We start from the raw sequence: 19,566 nt of genomic DNA, 5'->3' as shown, positions 1-19,566 counted from the left end.
GGCAAGATTGGCTTTAGTCCTATTGCAATTGATAGTGGGGAGTTGCAAAGAGTCTTTCTGTTCTGCATTCATGCCAGTGTCAAACTCCACTGCAATCCCCCTGTTTAGGAGAGTCTGGGATCTGCGGCCTGCGTCCTCACTGAGTCATAGTAGGCAGGTAAAGAGCATGGTCACAGGTCACAGTTATTGCTTCAGAGCCAGATCATTGTGTTCGCCAGTTGTGGGAAGAGACATATGGTACATTGCTCCAAAACTTCCTTTGGTGTGGGGCAGAACAACACTGCCATACATTCATTATGATTATTATTTGTACTAAATAAACCTGGGGACTCAGAACTGGGAAGTGGACAATATGTAGTAAGAGGCACTCCCTGCCTGTGAATGTAGCTAAATGTCACACACAATCCCACAGGAACTGTTTACTTTTCATTGCTCCAAAGACGTTATTGTGGTGCATTCCTACGCTCTTGTTGGCACAACTCTGTAGTGCAACTCTGATCAATATGTTATTAATATGTGCAGTGAAACCTGAGGGCTAAACAAGCATTTCCCAAAAAAATGGTTATGTACCATGTGGAAACCAGTGAAGGAGCAGCTCAGCACAGCCTCAACCCAAATCTGAGCTCTGAGGAAAAGCTGATAGTTTGTATTAAAACCATTAGCTTCGTGGCCACAGCATAGGCCCATTAGAATTTTAAAATGCTTTTTATGTTGCAGTTTATTTTTATACATTTAAATTGGTCACCTGCACATTTTAAGAGCTGTCAGGTGAGCGCCTTTGTGTCAAAACTGATTATTACCCTTCATGAACAGACATTTTTTGTTGGCTTGCAGGTTGGCCCTAGGGATGCAGCCTCCACTCCAGCAATGGCACGGAGTCCTGGTTCTCTCTGTGGGCAGGTCCTTTCTTGTACAGTTTTGCCTTCTTTCCACCAATGCTTGCATTTTATTGTTGCTCTGACAACCATGGAAATCCATATGGGTGAGGAGTGTAGACATTTATGCCAGAATGACAGTGGCTACAGTTATTGTGTCTGTCTAAATCTTCTGTTCCCTGGTATTTTAGGGGAGTTTCCTGTAAGTATGTTTCAGAATTGGGCCGTGTCCAGTTGAACTTTAGGTAATAGAGCAGGATGATAGTTTTCTCTTGCCTGGAGATCAGGTGGGCTGTGGTTTCAGCCTGAAGGAGGTGATGGTCAACCAAAAGTAGAATGAATTCTCACCATTTCTTATTAGGTCTTACCTTCAGCACTTAACAACATGGTCATCTGAAGCCAGTAAGCAAAGATGTGATCTGATGTGACCTAGATCCGATCATCAAGTAAGTTATCTCCAGGAGTACTCTACTTCACTTAGGAAATCAAGATATTAAGGAACCAATTGGCAAAACTTGCACTGATTTTTTGGGGCCCTGGGTTGTTAGAACATAAAACTACTTCTCATGACAAGGGAAGCACACTATTTAGGGACAGGAGGAGGACAAGCCTCTTATTGTGTGGTTTACCTTCACTGTAACATAAAACTTCATTGCAGAAAATGATATAAAAGGAAAGACTCCCTCTTTGGTGAATACTTTACCTGTACCTGCCTACCCAGCCAATTAAATACTTCAAATCCGGCTTTAGTCCTCAGTGTAATAAGCCCAAGAACAAACTGCACGACTATGCCTGAAAATACAGGTCTCCAGACAACCTAGCCAAAGAAAAAAAGTATAAAAGCAGAAATCATTTGAGAGGAAAAAGAAAAAACAGTATTTTAATATACACACAATATGTATAATAAAGGGATACATGTAATTGTATTGAAATAGATTAGGGGCTGTCCAAATTATGTGGAAAGAGATTTCATTCCTTTTAATTCCCCCTGCTGACCTTCTGTTTACTATGGGCATGTGAACTAACAAGTCCCAGACATGATGTTCCATCTGGATCTAAGGTACAGAAAGAAAGTTGCATTGGGGACCCTTAGAAACACACACCAAGAACATCAGTAAGACAGGAGACTGCCTGTCTAGTTTTACATCAGTAAGACAGGAGACTGCCTGTCTAGTTTTACAGTGCTGAGAAGTAACCGTGATGTAAATACAGGAGACAACTATAGCTAATTCCATCATGCTCCTCTTTCCTCACAGGAATGACTACATTTCACTAGCTCTTAATATAACAACACAAGTCTTGTTCATAGAAATTGGACAAAGCAGTAGATTGGAAACACAAGGATTGTGCTATTGTCTCATTGTATGACCTGGTAAGTCATTTCAACTCACAATATCAGTTTCCTTACTTGTCAAGCAGGAAGAACCATACTTAGGTAAGAAGGCCTGCATGAATGTTAAATATTGTGACTATTATAATACAACAACATTCTTTATTTTCATTCCAGCTGGAAACTGGAGTGGCTGACTATAACCATCCCCCTTCTGCCAACCTGCAGGTTTCCACTTTGCTGTCCCAGTCTGTAAGTGCCAAATCTGATCAGTTTACAGGAGAATGTAAGGTGAGGTGCAGCCTTGCTGATTTTCTCTCACTTTACTTGAATAAAATTGGCCAATTAAGCTCAGTGAAGACCCAAGGGAGAACACCAGATGAGTGGCACTTTTTAGTTTTCAGTTTGTTTTTTTGATAATAATGCTTAGGATGGGACATGAGGGCAGCAGTGCCCCTGTCCACCTGGCCAGACACAGGGGTGAGGGGAAACTCCTAAGTGGCTGCTGCCACCCTACATCTGGCCAGATGCAACCCCTCCACATCTGGCCACACACCACCCCCTCTTCACCCCACTGCTCTGCATCTGGCCAGTGGGGGTACACTTATTAAGAAAGGTTGAAAACCCCTGCATTAGGGGATTACCATGTGATTTCAATAAAAACACCAGCTCTAGGCAGAAAAGCAACATTAAACATTGAGCTGGGTTCTTTGGCAAGCAGAGCATAACCTTTTAATAAAATTACTACAATGTACTGAATACGTTTCCTTGGAAAACAAACAATCATTTCTCTTTAAAAACACAGTGATGGGGAGGTAACATGTACTGAAAGACATCATCAACTAGTTGCCTGTCTGTGCTAAGAAGATTATTTCTCCTCCGCCATGATTTCATTGGTAGCTTCTGGGTATTTTTCTTGCTGCCTTCTGAAGCTCAGGACAGCCAGGGCTGGATGTTTGGCTTGATGGTACTTTGAAACTTCTAAGGTGCCTTTGTGGTGGGTGCGACTCATGCATATATAATCAAATTTATTTCCAAATTCGGGCATAGGAACAGGTCAGACTGGCAAGGACTATTGGGTTTTTTTCTTGCTTTTCTTTTTAGTGTGGGGCTTGGTACTTTTCTTTAGATCACCTGGACAGAGCTTAACCTAAGTAATTTCCTGCATGTGGTGAGGCATTGGTAGTACTTTGCCATCCCTTGCTCTTTATCTATGGTATATTGTAGGGCTTTCTTATAGGGTGCTTTGTGGCTATGACATGTGAGAGGGGCTGGAGTAGATGGATTTCTCGATCCTTTTGAAAAAACGGTTCTTTGCAAACACAGGAGACTAGATTTGATGGTTCAGGAGGTCCTTTTCAGCAGTAGCATAACTACAAATGAATGACGGAGGCACAAGCCCTGGGTACTGGTACAGAGTCAGGAGGTTGCCAGAATGCACACAGAGGGGCTTGAGGCTCTAGCACAGGTGTGGGCAACTATTTTGGGCTGAGTTTTGGCAAGCCATCGAGGGCTGCATGACAGGCAGCCAGGGGCAGATAAATATTAATTTTCTAAATTTTGTAGGGCCCCCTGGGCCAGATAGAATGGCCTGGTGGGCTACACCTAGACCACGGGCTGCATTTTGCCTATCCCTGCTCTAGCTCTGGGGTTTTGCTGCACAGAATGTGGCATGGAGCCAAGGGGCAGAGGCAGAAGGGCTCAAGGCTCCTGGCAGCTATGGGGTTCAGCTGTGTGCCTGCCCTACACTTCAGATACAATTGAACTAAGAGTTTTATATTGTTGCTCAGCATGTGATTTGGCAGCAAGTGCTGGGGACGGCAAGCAAGAAACTTAACTCCTTAGCTGGGGGACACCTTTCCCTACTCTGTGCAGAGCTGCCAGGAACCTTGAGCCCCTTGCCTCAGCCCCTGGCTCCTACCTCTGCTCCACAAAGCTGAGCTTATAGCTTGCAGGACCCTCAAGCTCCCTACCTTGGAGGTCTTTCACATCAGTCAAAGCCTGCCGTTACCCAGGGTGGAAACCTTTCCAGGTATGCCTCTGCTTTTCCATCCTGTGTTCTTCTAGCCTCTCCTGAAAGCCCCTGAACTGGAACTGTGCGTTCTCACAAGTTCCTCCCTGAAGTGATTGCTACCAGATGCCCCTATATACTTGCAACCTGCTTGCTGGAAAAACAGCATTAGGTCAATTCCTAGAGCTTACATTCCTTTTGTATTCTGTCCCTAAATAGAACATATTTTAGGTCCATTTCTACAGGAGCTTTACCTGATTGAGACCCAACTGTAAGCTGAATAAGGACTTCAGGCTGCACCCCATTGCTTTTAAATTTTTAGGAGACACTGAAATCATTAAAAGGATTTTATCCCATCTGTCCAATAATATTTCCTGGCAAAGAGTGTACAAGCAGGCTGGAAAAGGGTAACTTGCTGTTGTCTTCAGCTCCCTGAAGCTTTGAGTCTTGTCTTGTTCAGTGACTTTTAGTTCAAATTAATAGAGACGAAGAAGGACCTGAAAGATGCTGGAAATTAAACCAGAAAAACCTTGGATTTTCTTTTTTCCTCCCCTACACATGATTCTTCAACCCACACTCATCCTTTTTTAATTCAGACCGAGTAGTTCTTACTGTGTGCAGGCATTTTCATGGACTTTGTGAAATATTCATTGACTTCAGTTGAATGAAGAGCAGGAGTAAATATCACTCCATATAAGCAGGGGTTATAAAAACAAGCCTATCATGATTGCTGGATGTCAGTATATTGATTATGGGGGTTTTTTTTAAAGTGAAAGTGTGCAGGGTTCTTCTTCATTCATGCACATGGCCCTAAGTATTTCTCTACATTTCTTCATAAAAGCAAAATAAAAAACAAAAAAGAACAGATCCCAAATTCCCCTTCCCTCCTCCTCCCCTTGTTTTTTAAAAAGAATATTATTGCTGAAAAGTCAAACACTCAGTAGTTAGGAAATTAAGGTTGCTGGTACAACACCTACAGCTGCTGGTTTAGAACATTTAGATCAGTGGTTCTCAACCTTTTTGGGCTCTGGCACCCCTCATTAGACTCAAGACCCCACTCAGAAAATACCAACTCTTAGTTTTCAATTATTTTTTGACTACAGAAAACTAATGAAGTTAATTTTCTGTTGCAAAGAAATCAGAAAGACCACAACAGATCAAAAGTTTTTAACACTATTTACCCCCATTTGAAATCTATGGCTGCCTCTAGACATGCCCATTAGCATTCTAATTACAACGGGTTGGAGCAGACTCAATTCATCGTGTCTGCTCCACGTTCCAACTAGAACACTCCAGCGTCGCTTCAATGTTGTGTGCATTAAGCCCCCCCATTTCAAAATGGCCATGGGGGTGCTTTAACTAAAGCTTGTTGAATGAAATTTAGTTAAAGTGCCCCCTTGGCCATTTTGAAATGCGGGAAGGGCTTAATATATGTGACAGTGAGCCTTTTTAATAATAGCGGCTGTTCAGGAACCACTCAAATTAAAACAACTCCCACCCCACTTCCAAGCACATGTATAGGCAGCTTATGGGTTTATCTTGTGAACTGTGTTTGCACACTTAATAGTGTTCATATTGTATGGCCCATGTGGCACCCTGGTTGCGAATCACTGATTTAGCTCATTATGTGTGTATGCAGCAGACCTAGTTAGACTGTCAGATCTACTAAGAGAAAATTCTTGATATCTAGACAAGGTAAAAGGAAATCATTGAGTACTTACTCTGGTTGGGTATTTGGAAAAGATTAGCATCAATAGAACATACATCACAAGCCCACCAAATGAGATGAGCTGATTGGTTCCTTGTTTTGCTGTGTCAAATATGAGCCAACAGATGACAGCTGCTATAAGAACTATGCCAAGCAGCCTAACAGAAAGGAAACAAGATAGTTGTAATGTTATAACAAAACTGTGCTAAAAAATAACAACCAGATACACCAATTCATATTACATTTTCATATGTATGCGAGATATGCCCATCCCACGTCAAACTCTTAAATATACATCCTTAAGAATAACAGGTGACTATCTTCAGATAACATGACTCTGGTGAGACATGACTATAATAAAATCTACCAGCTAATATCACCAAAATCCATCTACAAACACTCCTCTAAAATGGATGGAAAGTACCATGATATTTTTACAATTTTTGTTCCCCTTAAAATATTCTGTCAAGTTTTCAGTTTTTTTCATAGAATCATAGAATCATAGAAGTAGGGTCAGAAGGGACGTTGTAGATCTTCAAGTCTGACCCCCCGCCTGGGTGGAAGAAAAACTGGACTCAAATGACTCCAGCCAGGTAGGCATCAAGCCTCTTCTTAAAGACCCCCAGGGTAGGAGCCAGCACCACTTCCCTTGGAAGTTGGTTCCAGCTCCTAGACACCCTAACTGTGAAGTAGTTCTTGCGGATGTCTAATCTAAATCTAGTCTTTTCTTTACCTTCCTTTGTCCTTCCCTCTTTCCCCGGTTAGCATGTCTTCTGTTTTGTTACTGTAACACCAATCCTAACGTATTTTCTATGGTGCTGTAACGTTTTGCAGCTTTATCAAAGTATAAAATTGCATCAATTTATTGGAAATTCTGTAAGGCATGAGGCACTTGCAGACACAGAAAAATAGTCATTCGTTTTTTGTACTTTTGTCTATTTTTTAGTGTGAGGGGGATCAATAAAATGAATCTCCGTTCCCCCAGATTTGGGCTAGTTCTGATGTATTTAAAAAATAGCAAGTAGTAGTATGAATTTCTCTCTCATCTGTATTTAGCGGGTCACCATTAATGTCATATTTGTGCAGCTCCCAATCCTGTAATTAAATTTTCCTCACAGCACACCTGAGAGAGAAGGTGACCCGCCTGGGTCCAACTGGGGCGTGTCTAATGCCTAGGGGTTAGGGCACTCTTTCAGGAAATGGGTGGTGTAGAATTTAACTCCCACTTGGGTGAGTGCTCTAAGATGTTATGTACAAAGTGGACACAGATACCTCTTTCTCCTCTGACTAACTTTTCAAATAGAAGTGGCCAGGCCTCCTGTGTTGTGTGCAGAACTCAGTGTTGTTGCTTTGTGTAAGGTGTATCCTATAACCACCTCCTGGATTAGCTGCCTCAAAGATCTTAAGTGCAGGGTCATTTAGTGGGTGAATCCCAAATAGACTTGGGTATAAGGGCCAAGGTGCTCAACTCAGCCAAGTTGGCAACAATTCTGGGCAAGTACAGTAGCAGAACTATGGGTACCTAAGTCAGTTTTGTGGCAAAAACTTGGGGGCCTTTGGCCATCTAGTTGTCTAGATGGTTAGGTAGCACTTAGGTGCCTAAATTCCACCATGCCACATATGAACACATGAAGGAAAGAGGAGGAAGAGGTAAACTTGCTCTTCAAAAATACATTTCAATAAGTACAATAACTCATCCTAGAAATTATTTTTAAATGGAAAAAGGGTGAACTGCTTCACAAGCAAGACAGTTTGTCCATTTATAGGACTTGGGAATTCCTGGGAACTCTTATGCTAAAGTGCAAACAGTCAAAAAGCCCGCGGTTGAATTGATTCAATTTTTGCAGGTTAGTCTATGCTGCATACACTGAATTGATAAACAAGTGAACAGATATTCACTTTTGATTCTGGAAATGCAGTCACATGCCTGCAGTGACCCAGGTCAGAAGCTGGGGGGGCACTAGAAAGCGCCTCCCTGGTTGGCTGGAAAAATAGCTTGAACCAAAGCTAGCCCACCCACCCCATGGGGGCGGGGGTAAAGTTTGCAGGGGAATGTGCAAAGCATTCTGAGATGCTGGGGGACTGTGAGTTAATTTGAATCTGGAGGGCATCTGGGACAGAAGTTCAATAAACTGATTTAACCTAAATCAGGTAAGTCTGATACTGCATCCATCCAGATTTATCTTAAACTGGTGTTGGTCTTTTTGAAAGCAGTATATGTGCACTGAACTTATGTTGTATTATAGATCTGAACAGTTTCCAATCACTTATTCCAGTTTATGTGTAATTAAACTCAAGTAACTCGATTAATTGAGTCTGCTGGAGCATGCTAATTAGTATGCTCCAGCAGCCTCCAGGTCCTGTGTATTCAGGATTCCTGTACTTCAAAATGGTGGCAGGGGCGCTTTAACTAAAGCTTATCAAATGAATCATAGAAATTAGGGTTGGAAGGAACTTCAGGGCTAGGGACAGAAATTACACATAAATTGGTTTAAGTGATCAGAAACTGGTTTAAACCTGTAACAGAACAGATGTTCAGTGCATATAAACCAGTTTCAAAATGGCTGAAACTGGTTTATGATAAACCTTGTTGAATGTATCAGACTTAACTGATTTAGGTCAAACCTGTTTATGGAACTTCTGTCCCAGACCCCTTCCTGGTTCAAGTTAAATCACATTCCCCCAGCATCCCAGGATGCTTTTACAGCCCTGGGAAAGGCTGTGCTGTCAGCTTGAGCAAAGCAGAGTTGGTCCTGCCCCTCTGCTCTCTAGCCTGAGCAGTGAGGGCTGGCTGACAAAGGGGTGAGGGTGGAAACCAAACTGGGGATGCATCCCAGTCTGTCTGGCATGAGTGGAGCAGCTCCTTCCAGACTTTCCCCACTGGAATGGAGGGGGCAGGGGCATGGGACAGCAGGCACAGAAGGAGGAGCGGGAGGGGGATTAAACCCCCGCACCCCATCTCCCACCAGCATGGGACCCCAGCAGGGGTCTGCCCAGCTGTCCCCCCTGGCTGACCACTCCAGTGGCAGGGGACATAGCCAGAGCTGGCCCGTGCAGCAGCCTCAGGCAAAGGTGGGGAGAGGGGTTAAGTTGCCTTGCCTCCCCCTTCTCCCACTGGCACAGGGACCCCAGCCAGGGTCTGCCTTGCTTTCTTCCCTGCTGGCCGCTGGCGGGGGAAAGCCAAGCAGACCCCAGCTGGGGTCCTGTGCTGGTGGGAGAGGAGAGGCAGGGGGATTTAATTTGCTTCTCTCCCCACTTTTGCTTGAGGCACTGCCCTAGCTGGTGTCTGAACATTCCTACTGCCACTCAGGGACAAACCTAGCAAGGGCTGCTTTCCCCTTCCTCCTGCAGGCACACCCCAGCTAAGGACTGTGCAGACTACGGTGGCAGTTAAAATCCCTTCCCAATCATACTCAGTGTGCCCTGCCGGGCCAACCTCCCCACCCCCCTGCTCAGCTTCCCTCCAGCCTTCTGGCCACTGTTAAAGGGAAGGTTCTCTCTAGTACCCCCTTGGCTTTTAGCTTGAGCCACTGCAGGCATGTGGCTGCATTTCTGGAATCAAAAGTGAATGGGTATTCACTTGCTTCTTGGTTCAATCTGTGCAGGTTAGACTAACATGCAAAATTTGAATCAATTCAGGCTCAGGCTTTTTGAATGTCTGTACTTAGCTCAGGAGGTCATCTAGTCCAACCCCACGCTCAAAACTGGACCATCCCCAACAAATTCCCCCACTCAAGTCTTTGTCTAGACAGGTCTTAAAAACGTCCAGGGATGGAGATTCCACCACCTCTCTGGGTAACCCTCCTAGTAAGAAAGTTCTCTCTAATATCTAACTTAAGCCTCCCTTGCTGCAACTTGAGACTTGCTCCTTGTTCTGTCATCTGCCACTGCTGAGAACAGTTTAACTCCATCTTCTTTGGAACCAGTCTTCAGGTATTCAAAGGCTATTCAATTCCCTCTCAGTCTTATCTTTTTTAGATTATATAAACCCAGGTCCCTCAGCCTCTCCTCAGAAGTCAGTCCCCCAGCCCCCTAAAATGAGCTTTAGTTAAAGCACCCCAACCACCATTTCAAAGTGCAGGATGTTGAATGCACGTGATGAATGAATGCACGTGACGCCTAAATGAACGTGATGCTGTGGGTGATTCAATTAGAGTGGCTCTCAGAGCTGCTCTAATTGAAGTGCCCTCTCCTTCATCCCTGGAGTATGTGTAAAGACTCTCTTTATGTTTAGATTCTACTGTTATGGAGCTATGTAAATACTAGAGAAAGTTAACACATCAGCCTCCAACAATTTATTCATTTTTATATAACTTTCTATGTACTGTGTAATAGCTTGAATAGCAATAATCTAACATCTGAGAAGGAGTAATTCAAGGTGTTTATCAAACCATATTTGCCTTCATTCCCAGTGAAAAGAATAAAATGGTTTACAAATACAGTACCAGTGAAAACATTAACCTTATAAAAGCTAATTAAGAAATAAGGTAGTTGTATTTACCATTTCAGGCAGAACCACCATCTTTTCAGAAACTGTCTACAAGGGGCAAAGAACACAGATATTTTATCTTCATATTTAGCCATTAAGTAATCCCAGCAGATGAAAAAGATGGCTACAATTGTAAGTACAAAGAGCGGCAGGGCTCTGTGAAAGTTCAAGATGCAGGCTGAAATGACCACTGCCAAATATGCTGTCAAAGAAAAAGCATTTAGATTTTAGTTAAGTCTGTTCTATAGAAACAGCCACAACCTCAGATGGCTACTTGGTTTAAGTACGAGTTTTATTTAAAAAATAGGAAATGAAAGCTGTTTCATGATTGTACCTGAATATTCGCTTAAGTTCATTGACACTCTGGGATGTATTAATAATTGAACATACTTAAGTTCTCCTCCTGAAAAGGAATGATTTTGTGAATCCTGGCCTGGGTGGGGAAATATTGTTGCTAGCACAGATAGTGCTGCTATTTATAATATGTTCTTTGATACCAAAGTCCACAACTGGGAGGTGAGGAAGAGAAAGAGATACAGGTCATTCTGTAGTCCTCATGACATACACATATATTTGTACAGGTAGCATCTTGATAATATAGCATCCATGCAAACAGGTTATGAATTTGCTGCTATAAATGTGAAGTGATATGATTCAAATGGGTAAGGTATTTGAATAATGCCCTCTGTTTAAAGTTAGGGATTTTTGAATGCTGACAAGCAAGTAACAGGTCAAGAGAGCTAATTAGGATTTGTTCAAATAGGCATTAATGGTAGATGAAAAGCTACTGTACTAGTAATATATGAGGCCTAGGAGGAGATATGAGGCCTAGCTAATGGAAATGGGGAAGGGCTGAGGGAGTGGTGAATATGGGAACCAGTGGAGAAGATTCTAACAACAGACTGAGTGTGTTTACACAAGACGTTTACTGTGGAGCTAATTTGATCTGCAATAAACATCTCAGCATGTACACATGTGCCCCTATTAGGGTGCACGGAACTAATAAATACAAGTACTACCCTGCTGTAGAGTTTTTTCATTCACAGCAATGCATGTGTAGATGCTGACCCAGCTGGCCCGGGCACAAGGGTGTTTCAGTGCAGGGGCTGCCCGCTAGCTAGCCTTGCAGTGAATCACCCTCATGACCCAGCCAGCCTCTCTGAAGCACACTGACCCTGGTTGGAGCAATCCTGGGCTGGCTGGCTGACTTACTGGGTCCTCTGCCAGCCAGGGCTGGCTGCACTGACCTGACTCAATATGTTGTGGCCCAGGTACATGTATAAACGGTGTGCCCAGGAGCTTCCTGGAAGCAATAATTTATTTATTTATTTGTTTATTATTATTTAATATTTATAATTTATTATGCATATTAATGGCATGTGTAAATGTGCCCAGTTAGGCTAAGTGTAGACAGTCAAAAAGCCTGAGGCTGAATCCATTCAGTCTTTGCAGGTTAGTTTAAGCTGCATAAACTGAATCGATAAGCAAGTGAACAGACATTCCCTTTTGATTCTGGAAATGCAGCCACATGCCTGCAGTGGTCCAGGCCAGAAGCTGGGGGGCACTAGAGCACACCTTCCTAGTTGGCTGGAGCAGACAGCTTGGGCCAAGGCTAGCCCTGCGATGCTGGTGGACTGTGAGTTAACTTGAATCTGGATGGGAGCTGGGATAGAAGTTCAATAAACTGATTTAACCTAAATCAGTTAAGTCTGATACTACATCCATCCAGGTTTATCTTAAACTGGTTTCAGCCATTTTGAAAGTGGCCTATGTGCACTGAATTTCTGTTGTGTTAGATTTGAAACAATTTCCAATCCCTTATACCAGTTCACGTGTAATTTCTGTCCCTAGCCTTAAGGTGTAAATGAAGAAAATATTACCCATATTAAACAAAGTTTTTATTATAACAATCTAAATAAAATTGGCATTTTCCAATGGTATGTGGGGCCTGACATGTATTTTTGGTTATATAAAATGGACTGTATATGGGAGGCGGGCAGGTTTTTTTTAATCCCAGGTGTGAAACAATGCACATGTCTATAGAACAACTTTTTGTTTGTGAAAGAGTGATTTAAGAACAATGGGGCTTATTCTGTCTCCCCAACATGGAGGAAAGGGGGTGGTTTGCTTTAGCAGAATTAAGCAAAAGTATAGAGGGAACTGTTTCTATAAATCAGGCTATGATCCAAGGGCTTTATTCAAAACCCACAGAATTGGTGGGAATATACATCCTCTTCAATGAGCTTCAGGACAGACCCTTCCAACTACAGCTAAGTAAAATGATTTGGCACATGGCAATTTCTTTGATAATTTGTGAGAGCCAATAGAACACTCATTACTCAATAATTACACACTTTTGCAAACCTATAAAAATAAATGGTAGTTTCTCCCTTTCTTTTGTAAGGCAAGTTGTGACATTTGGGATTAATATATTAAATGCCAACATGTTCTTAGAAGCCTCTCCCTTTCCTGACTCAGGGTACATATACATCGCTGAGAATCAGGGTAAATTATTTGCATGTAGCTCTGTATCACCAGGTACATTGCTTCCCATTTCCAAGCTAGCTCACTACAGTAAGCACAGATATCTCTATAGCACACTGCCAGCTGCAGTGTAACAAATCCCCGAGTCTGTGTTCTCATTAAGGTAGGAGGTTATCCAAAGGAAACTCGGATAAGGACAAAAGTGGAATAAACCAATTTACTAAAAAACCAGGAAAGGGACAAAGAAGAGTGTTGAATGAGGTCTCCATACAGCATGGAATAATGAGATTCTGTGGCATCACTGAATATTTTGTGAATTAAATATTCTGCAGTCAGATCTCAATGGCTCAGACAGATTTTAACAGGTCAAGGTGTTTTCATTTCTAGATAACTGGCTTAAGTCCCATTCTAGATACAGAAAGCTACCGTATCTTATTTTTTAGTAAAAATTTTAACTCTCAGGCAAGTTTTTAAAAGAAATCTTTTCATAGACCTCAGTCAGTGTTACGTGTCACTGAATGGATGTGGAGGTTAAACTATTCCTTTTATTCCCAGTGTGGCCTGTCCAGGTCTAAGCCAAAGTATTTCAGTATAAGCATGGTAAGGAAGTTTGCACTATTGTTGCTTGTGCTGCACTTGTCTGATAACTATGGAGAAGATTTTGGTCTGGACCCTTACTTCAGGACTAGAATTCCCTTTTAACATCTAATACCTTTCCTCCAAAATACATTCTAAAAAAATCCTTTTTTTAAGTTTTTTAGTGAGTTATGTTAATTTAAGTCTACTTCACTTTATTACTTAAATTAGACATGGAATACAAAGTATGCACAGCCTGAAGTCTAAAGCAAAACAGAGAAATGCTTCAGTTATTCCCAAGGTTAAAATATATTTTACCTGTTATTAAAATTCCATAGATCACATATCGAATTGTGGTTTTATGTTTCTTGCAAAAACCACAGACTTCATCATATTTATGTTCTAAACACCTAGAAGAACAGAAAAAGCAAATAGTACAAAGAAATAAATTCCAAAGCAAAAAGTACAGGGCAAAAATAAGAATAATTCATATAGGATTAGGGTTTTCGGTTGTAGCCGTGTTGGTTTAAGGACATAGGCAGGCAAAGTTCTTTGAGTACATGCGATAACTTTTATTAGACCAAATGAGTAGTTGGGAAAAAGTTATTTGCAAGCTTTCGGGTACAACTTCCTTCTTCAGGCATAGGGAGTCTTTGCTATTCTGAGATTTCTAAGGAATGAAAGAAGCTAAAAGTGTGACAGGAGGTCAGTTAGAATGTAAATAGGTGGAAATTAGGAAATTGTTTTCCTAATTTCCTCCTCTTTGTTTGTAGCATGAACTGAACTAGTGTAGCTGATGTTAACATAGAGAGTGTAATAGTAGTGAAATGTAACCACGTTAGTCTTGTCCGGTAAGCAATTTGAAAAATCCATTTTGTATCCTTCTGCTTGACATAAGTGATTGAACTTTGCATAGCCTTTATGTATGAGTGTGTGTAAAAGGGTGAATGGTGAGAGAATGGTATAGAGACAGGAGAAGAAGATTTAACTGTTTATGTAAGCAACAAGGTGCCAGATGTGTAAATTACAAGCCAGTAACTAACTAACAAATGGCTGAAGAATCCCTTTGAAGCTCAAGGGCACAAAGGAGATTACAGAAATAGAAATACTGCCATGCGGGCAACAAGAACACTCCAAGGCTAAGATAAGCTGAAGACAAAAGAAGAACAACCACAAAAACCAAAGCTGGGTATGGAAAAACCCCAAAGCACTGAAACAAAGGATGCCAATCCCTATAAAAGAACACTTTGAAAATGCCAAATAGGGTGAGTCTCTTTCTCTACTATTGTTTCATCGGAGCACAGATGCATCTGTTCACCCCGTTCCTGCTGTTATCTTCAAATCTGCTATCTCCAATCATCATCATCTACTCAGTAAGCCCAGGTTGGCCACCCTGGGCTGATATTGAGCAACTATGATGGTAGCTATATCGGGTGTATGTGTGAATGGAATGGTTGTTTTGTGTATGTGTGTGCCTGTGTGTAATGATGTTTATGATGATTTGTGTATGTTTGTATGAATGGTGTGTCCGAACCTGGATGTCTAACTCGTGATCAATAAACGTGGCATCTTGCCTTATCCCCCTTTATAAAGTCTCGCTGCTGATTTGAGCAATTGGCAATTTAAGTAACATGTTTTCCAAATTTCCACCTATTTACATTCTCACTGACCTCCTGTCACAGTTTTAGCTTCTTTCATTCTTTGGAGATCTGAGAACAGCCGAGACTCCCAATGCCTGAAGAAGGGTGCTTGTGCCCGAAGGCTTGCAAAGAACTTTTTTCCAACTACTCAGTTAGTCTAATAAAAAATATCATATGGGATTATACATTGTCAGCTTCATTAATGTTGATGATTTGACATGCAGAATGAAAATAGATTTGGCAGACATTTAAAAGATGAATGCTTTGAAAGCGGAACGTGCAGATTCAGACACACAAAGTGCACTGTATTCAGAATTACTACTGCACATGGAAAACCAACAATAGAATTTATTATAAACAAGTTAGGCTCTTAACAAAATATTAGTATACTAGTATACCAACACAAAATACCAGGAGCTGCTAGTGTGTGCACATCTGTAGTAATTGCCAGTGCAGTCAGGAGTAGAGTTCATAGCTGTGCAAAGACCTGGGCATACAAAAAACCCTCTGAAATATTTTGGAAATGTGGTCTTTTGGAAATTCTGCATGTGCTATATCACGGGCAAATACAGGATTTTGTTAAGAGAGGGGTGGGAGCAGTGACGAGCATTGCAGGGGTGGCTGCACTGCCTGCTCTCAGCTTTCACCACCTGCACCAAGACAGGCAGATCACTCTGCAGAAGCCAGGGACTTTTTAAAAGTAAGAATCCCTCTACCTCCCCCCTTTCCCTTTGTGCTCAGTGGCATGTCTCCTTTGTCTCTCATTCCATGCCTTCCCAATGGAGATAGTGGGCACTGTAGCAACAGTGGTAAAGGTTGCGGGGAGAGGAGATAGGAAGGGACGTGCTGCTGAGCACAGAGGGGAAGGGAGGTGGGGAATTTGTATTTGATCTGAGGACTTTAAAACGAATAAACAAAAAAAGAGCCCCTGGCTACTGTTCTCATAGTATGGTCTGAAAGGGGTGTGTGACTGTGCCACTGCGCTCCCTATGCATCCACTCCTGTGCTTTACATTTATTAAAATATTGATGAAGTAGAAGCTAAAGTTATCCATCATATACTAATACTGTAAATTTACTCTCCCTAGGTGTTAAATGATCTGTATTAGATCTCTGTTTAACTCAGTGGTGAGTGCCCTAGGATTTTATAGTCATGTACTGAAGTTTAAGAGACATAACAAACAAAGGGAAGGAAATCAACCCAGATTTTAGACAATGAGCCAAGCTTTGTGCAAGTGTGGAAAGTCCCTGTAGATGATAATTATCCCAACTGTACTCTCATCTGGTAAAAAGATGCAGCTGGAGTCAGTTATGCAGTAAAATTCTGCCTGAATAACCTTCTTATGCTGTAGTAAACCGTAGTTAAAGGAACAGGAAATGGCACATACCCCTAAATGTGAGAAATATTTACTTAATTTAAAATTAACACTCAAACAGAAGAAGTTTGCTCAATGAGTCAAACAGTTACAACTCTTTGATAAACCTTGTTTGCTTCTGATATGTCAGTTTTTGTTCCTGGAATTCTTGTTGCTTTTAAATTACAGCTCATTTTTACTTGCTAGGATGTTAAATTACATATGCAACCTCCTGAAAGAGATTAGATAGAAGAAAAAGGAAGGAAAGGAAAAAGGAAAGGAAGGTACATAAATAAGCTATAATAACTTTATCAATTTTTAATTGTTGGTGAATGGAGTACAAATGTCTAGCTTGCCTACAGTAATGTACTTTTATAGTGATCTGGTAATGGACAAATCTATTTTACAACTTAGCAATGAACAGTTAAGGCAAAGTATGACCATAAAGGATTCAGTAGTGTTTCTCAGTTCATTTATGTAGTGGAATACAAGCTACGATCCTGTTATATTACTAGGTATATTTAAGGTATTTCCTATAATTCTGGAAATCAATCCTACTTTTGATTTTAACTCTTTGAGAACTTAACAGTGAAATCCAATCAGGGCCAGGTGAATGCATAAGTGAAGAAGGGGCCCAGTTGTGCTTATTTTATGTATTGTAATTATTGAGTGAAAAAAAGTAGGGGCCCATGAATTTATTTGCTTAGGGCCCACTAAAGGTTTAATCCAGCCCTGAATCCAGTGGCTTTTCCCCACTCTTTATTTTGTTAAAGCATCCTTTGGTCATTGTGCTGTTTGTTTTACAGGTGCCCATCACCAAAGCATGAGAACACCCTAAAACAACTAAATAGTAAAAGGGTAATTCCACTCTGAAAGGGTGACTTTTCAAGAACAGTATATAACAGGGGTTGCCAACCAGGGGTATGCATACTCCTGGAGGTAGTTGGGAAGGCCCTAGGGGGTACATACAGGTGGATGGGGACAGAGCCCTGCCACCCACCACCCTGCGCCACTGCCTTCTAGGAGTAGGGCTGGGGGGGTGGGATATGGGGGGAGGTAAGGGCAGCGGTGCCCCTCTGCAGGCTGGCCAGGCACTGCCTGGCTGGCTGGATGCGGGGGGGAGAGGAGGCAGAGAAGCTCACGCTGTCACTGCCATCCACTACCTCTCGCTGCTGCTGCTCTGCATCCAGCCATGCGCCACCCCCCCACAGCTTCCTGTCCATCTGCGCACCATCTCCCCCTACCCCTCCCTGCTCTGCATCTGGCTGCCAGGGGTACACTTATTAAAAAAGGCTGAAAACCTCTGGCATATGAGATTCTTATTCATTAACTCTCAATGATTCCTTATCAAATCAGTTCAGTTTATCAGTAAATATAAGCATATACCACCTTCTGAATGTTAACCTTGCAAGCTTTATCTTAAACTTATGTATGCGCTTCACATATTAGTTGGGTCAGGGGATATGTGTTGAATAAGAACTCATCAGTTTAACTAGGCACATTTAGAGTACAGCCCTAAGGTAGCTATATTCCTAGCTGCACAAATTATTACTTTAACTTGAATTTAGCAATTCAAAAGCATTCATAAATGTCTGAGTGTAAATAGTGGATTGAGCTGCTGTTGTAAGCTTTGTGATTTAGGAGCATTAGGATATTGGCAAATCAAATTATATTATTTGAAAAAATAAGGATACATCTGAACGATTTTTTTGATGATGAGGAAATGGGGAAAACAGCTAAAACCTTGGGTCAGCCTTCAAGAGCTAGTCCATAAATAAAAACCCTGCAGACACACTCCTGCTCCCAGTATATGCCAGTGTCTGACAGTCTATTTCAACCCTCTGCACAGCTACATCAAAAGCGAGCTTCGGAGTAGTTCAAGTGGAACAAAGTGCTCCTCAAATTACTGTTTAAAAAGAAGCTTAAGTTGCACTGAGTAGTGATAGTGAAATGCTGATGGAAGAACAAAAGGACCTGGAGAAGAATGAAACATTGTGGAATAAGCCTTAGTTATTTCTGAATCCTTAGTGGTGTTATAAATAACCCAGAATTAATAACTTCCTATCATATGGGCTTCATTTTTGCCTTACCTCATCCCTACATGCAGACCTGCCTGTAACAGATTTCTTTTTAAAGTTCAAACTTGAAGGGCTCAGTTATAAAAAAAGTCTATCAAAATAAATGTACCGTGGTACACAATGTTTGCACGTGCAATTTACCATAATGCATATAAGTGGAACACTTGTAACTGCAAATGGTTATTGTGACATTCAAACTTCTGATCTGCACTTAGAGTTACAGTAGTCTCAACTTCATGTTTATAAGATGGCCCTGAAAGTGTAAAACGGGAAATTGTTTCATAAAAATGAGCAATACTATTATAAAAATAACATATCTTCAAAGAGCAGAGAAGAGACTAGGTACGAATGGCTCCTGGGACTGAAACATGAGAGTAGGTCTTTGAGTTGATTATTTTACATGCTGCGTGGCATAAATACTAAGACTAGCAGCTGAAGAGAAATCTTTTAATATTATGACTTCTAGCACTGCAGGGATCCTGACTGAATTACGGAGCAGTTTATCTAAGTTAAGTGTGGGAAATTCTTTTTTATTGTGTGTGTGTGTGTGTGTTTACACACACTTTATGAAACCAAATTCCTCACTTGTGCATGTAAACTGGGTATTTTTACATGTACGTGGTTAGTTAGAGTAGCCCAGTTTGAAACTATAGGGTGCAGACAGAAGTGCAGCTCCCCACTGTAACTGAAAACGCTTTGCAGGAAGCGTCCTGAGTTACAACGATCCCCCAAACCAAACACAAGGTCACTGTTGGTTCCAGGGGGGAGAGAAATCTAGCTGCTGGCTGCCAGCTGATGCTATTTTCAGAAGGAGAGACAGAAAGGGAGCAGGGGGAACTCATTCTAGGGCAGTGCTTCCCCAACTTTTCCTCAGCATGGCCCCATTTATGACTCCATTTCCTCATCATGGCCTCTCACTCCCAACTTGCAGCACCCCACTCCCCAGGTGCCCAACTCACCTGCCCTTGATGGTGCCCCTCACTCCCAATCCGCAGCCCCTCACTCCCCAGGTGCCCCAGGA

At 41.8% G+C, this 19,566-nt stretch overlaps 1 protein-coding gene across 2 annotated transcripts in view; it reads right to left on the bottom strand.

The window, feature by feature from the left end:
* Positions 1-19,566, bottom strand: part of SLC28A3 (solute carrier family 28 member 3) — a 98,093-nt gene that overhangs the window by 35,066 nt on the left and 43,461 nt on the right. For both annotated transcript variants that reach the window (XR_016441262.1, XM_090038646.1), the window contains exons 7-10: positions 13,792-13,883; positions 10,426-10,615; positions 5,938-6,082; positions 1,579-1,692 (exon numbers count right to left, since the gene is read on the bottom strand). Coding sequence is in view for 1 of the 2 variants with exons in the window: in XM_090038646.1 (XP_089894772.1) it covers positions 1,579-1,692; positions 5,938-6,082; positions 10,426-10,615; positions 13,792-13,883 (541 nt within the window). In the remaining variant the exon portion in view is untranslated. The remainder of the gene's footprint in view (positions 1-1,578; positions 1,693-5,937; positions 6,083-10,425; positions 10,616-13,791; positions 13,884-19,566) is intronic.

The sequence above is a fragment of the Crocodylus siamensis genome, chromosome 3 (assembly GCF_052110815.1).
Source record: "Crocodylus siamensis isolate JL-2025a chromosome 3, ASM5211081v1, whole genome shotgun sequence".
In the NCBI taxonomy this organism is placed as follows: Eukaryota; Metazoa; Chordata; order Crocodylia; family Crocodylidae; genus Crocodylus; species Crocodylus siamensis.
Note: the sequence above shows the minus strand (reverse complement) of the source record. Positions and strands in the feature narration are given on the sequence as shown.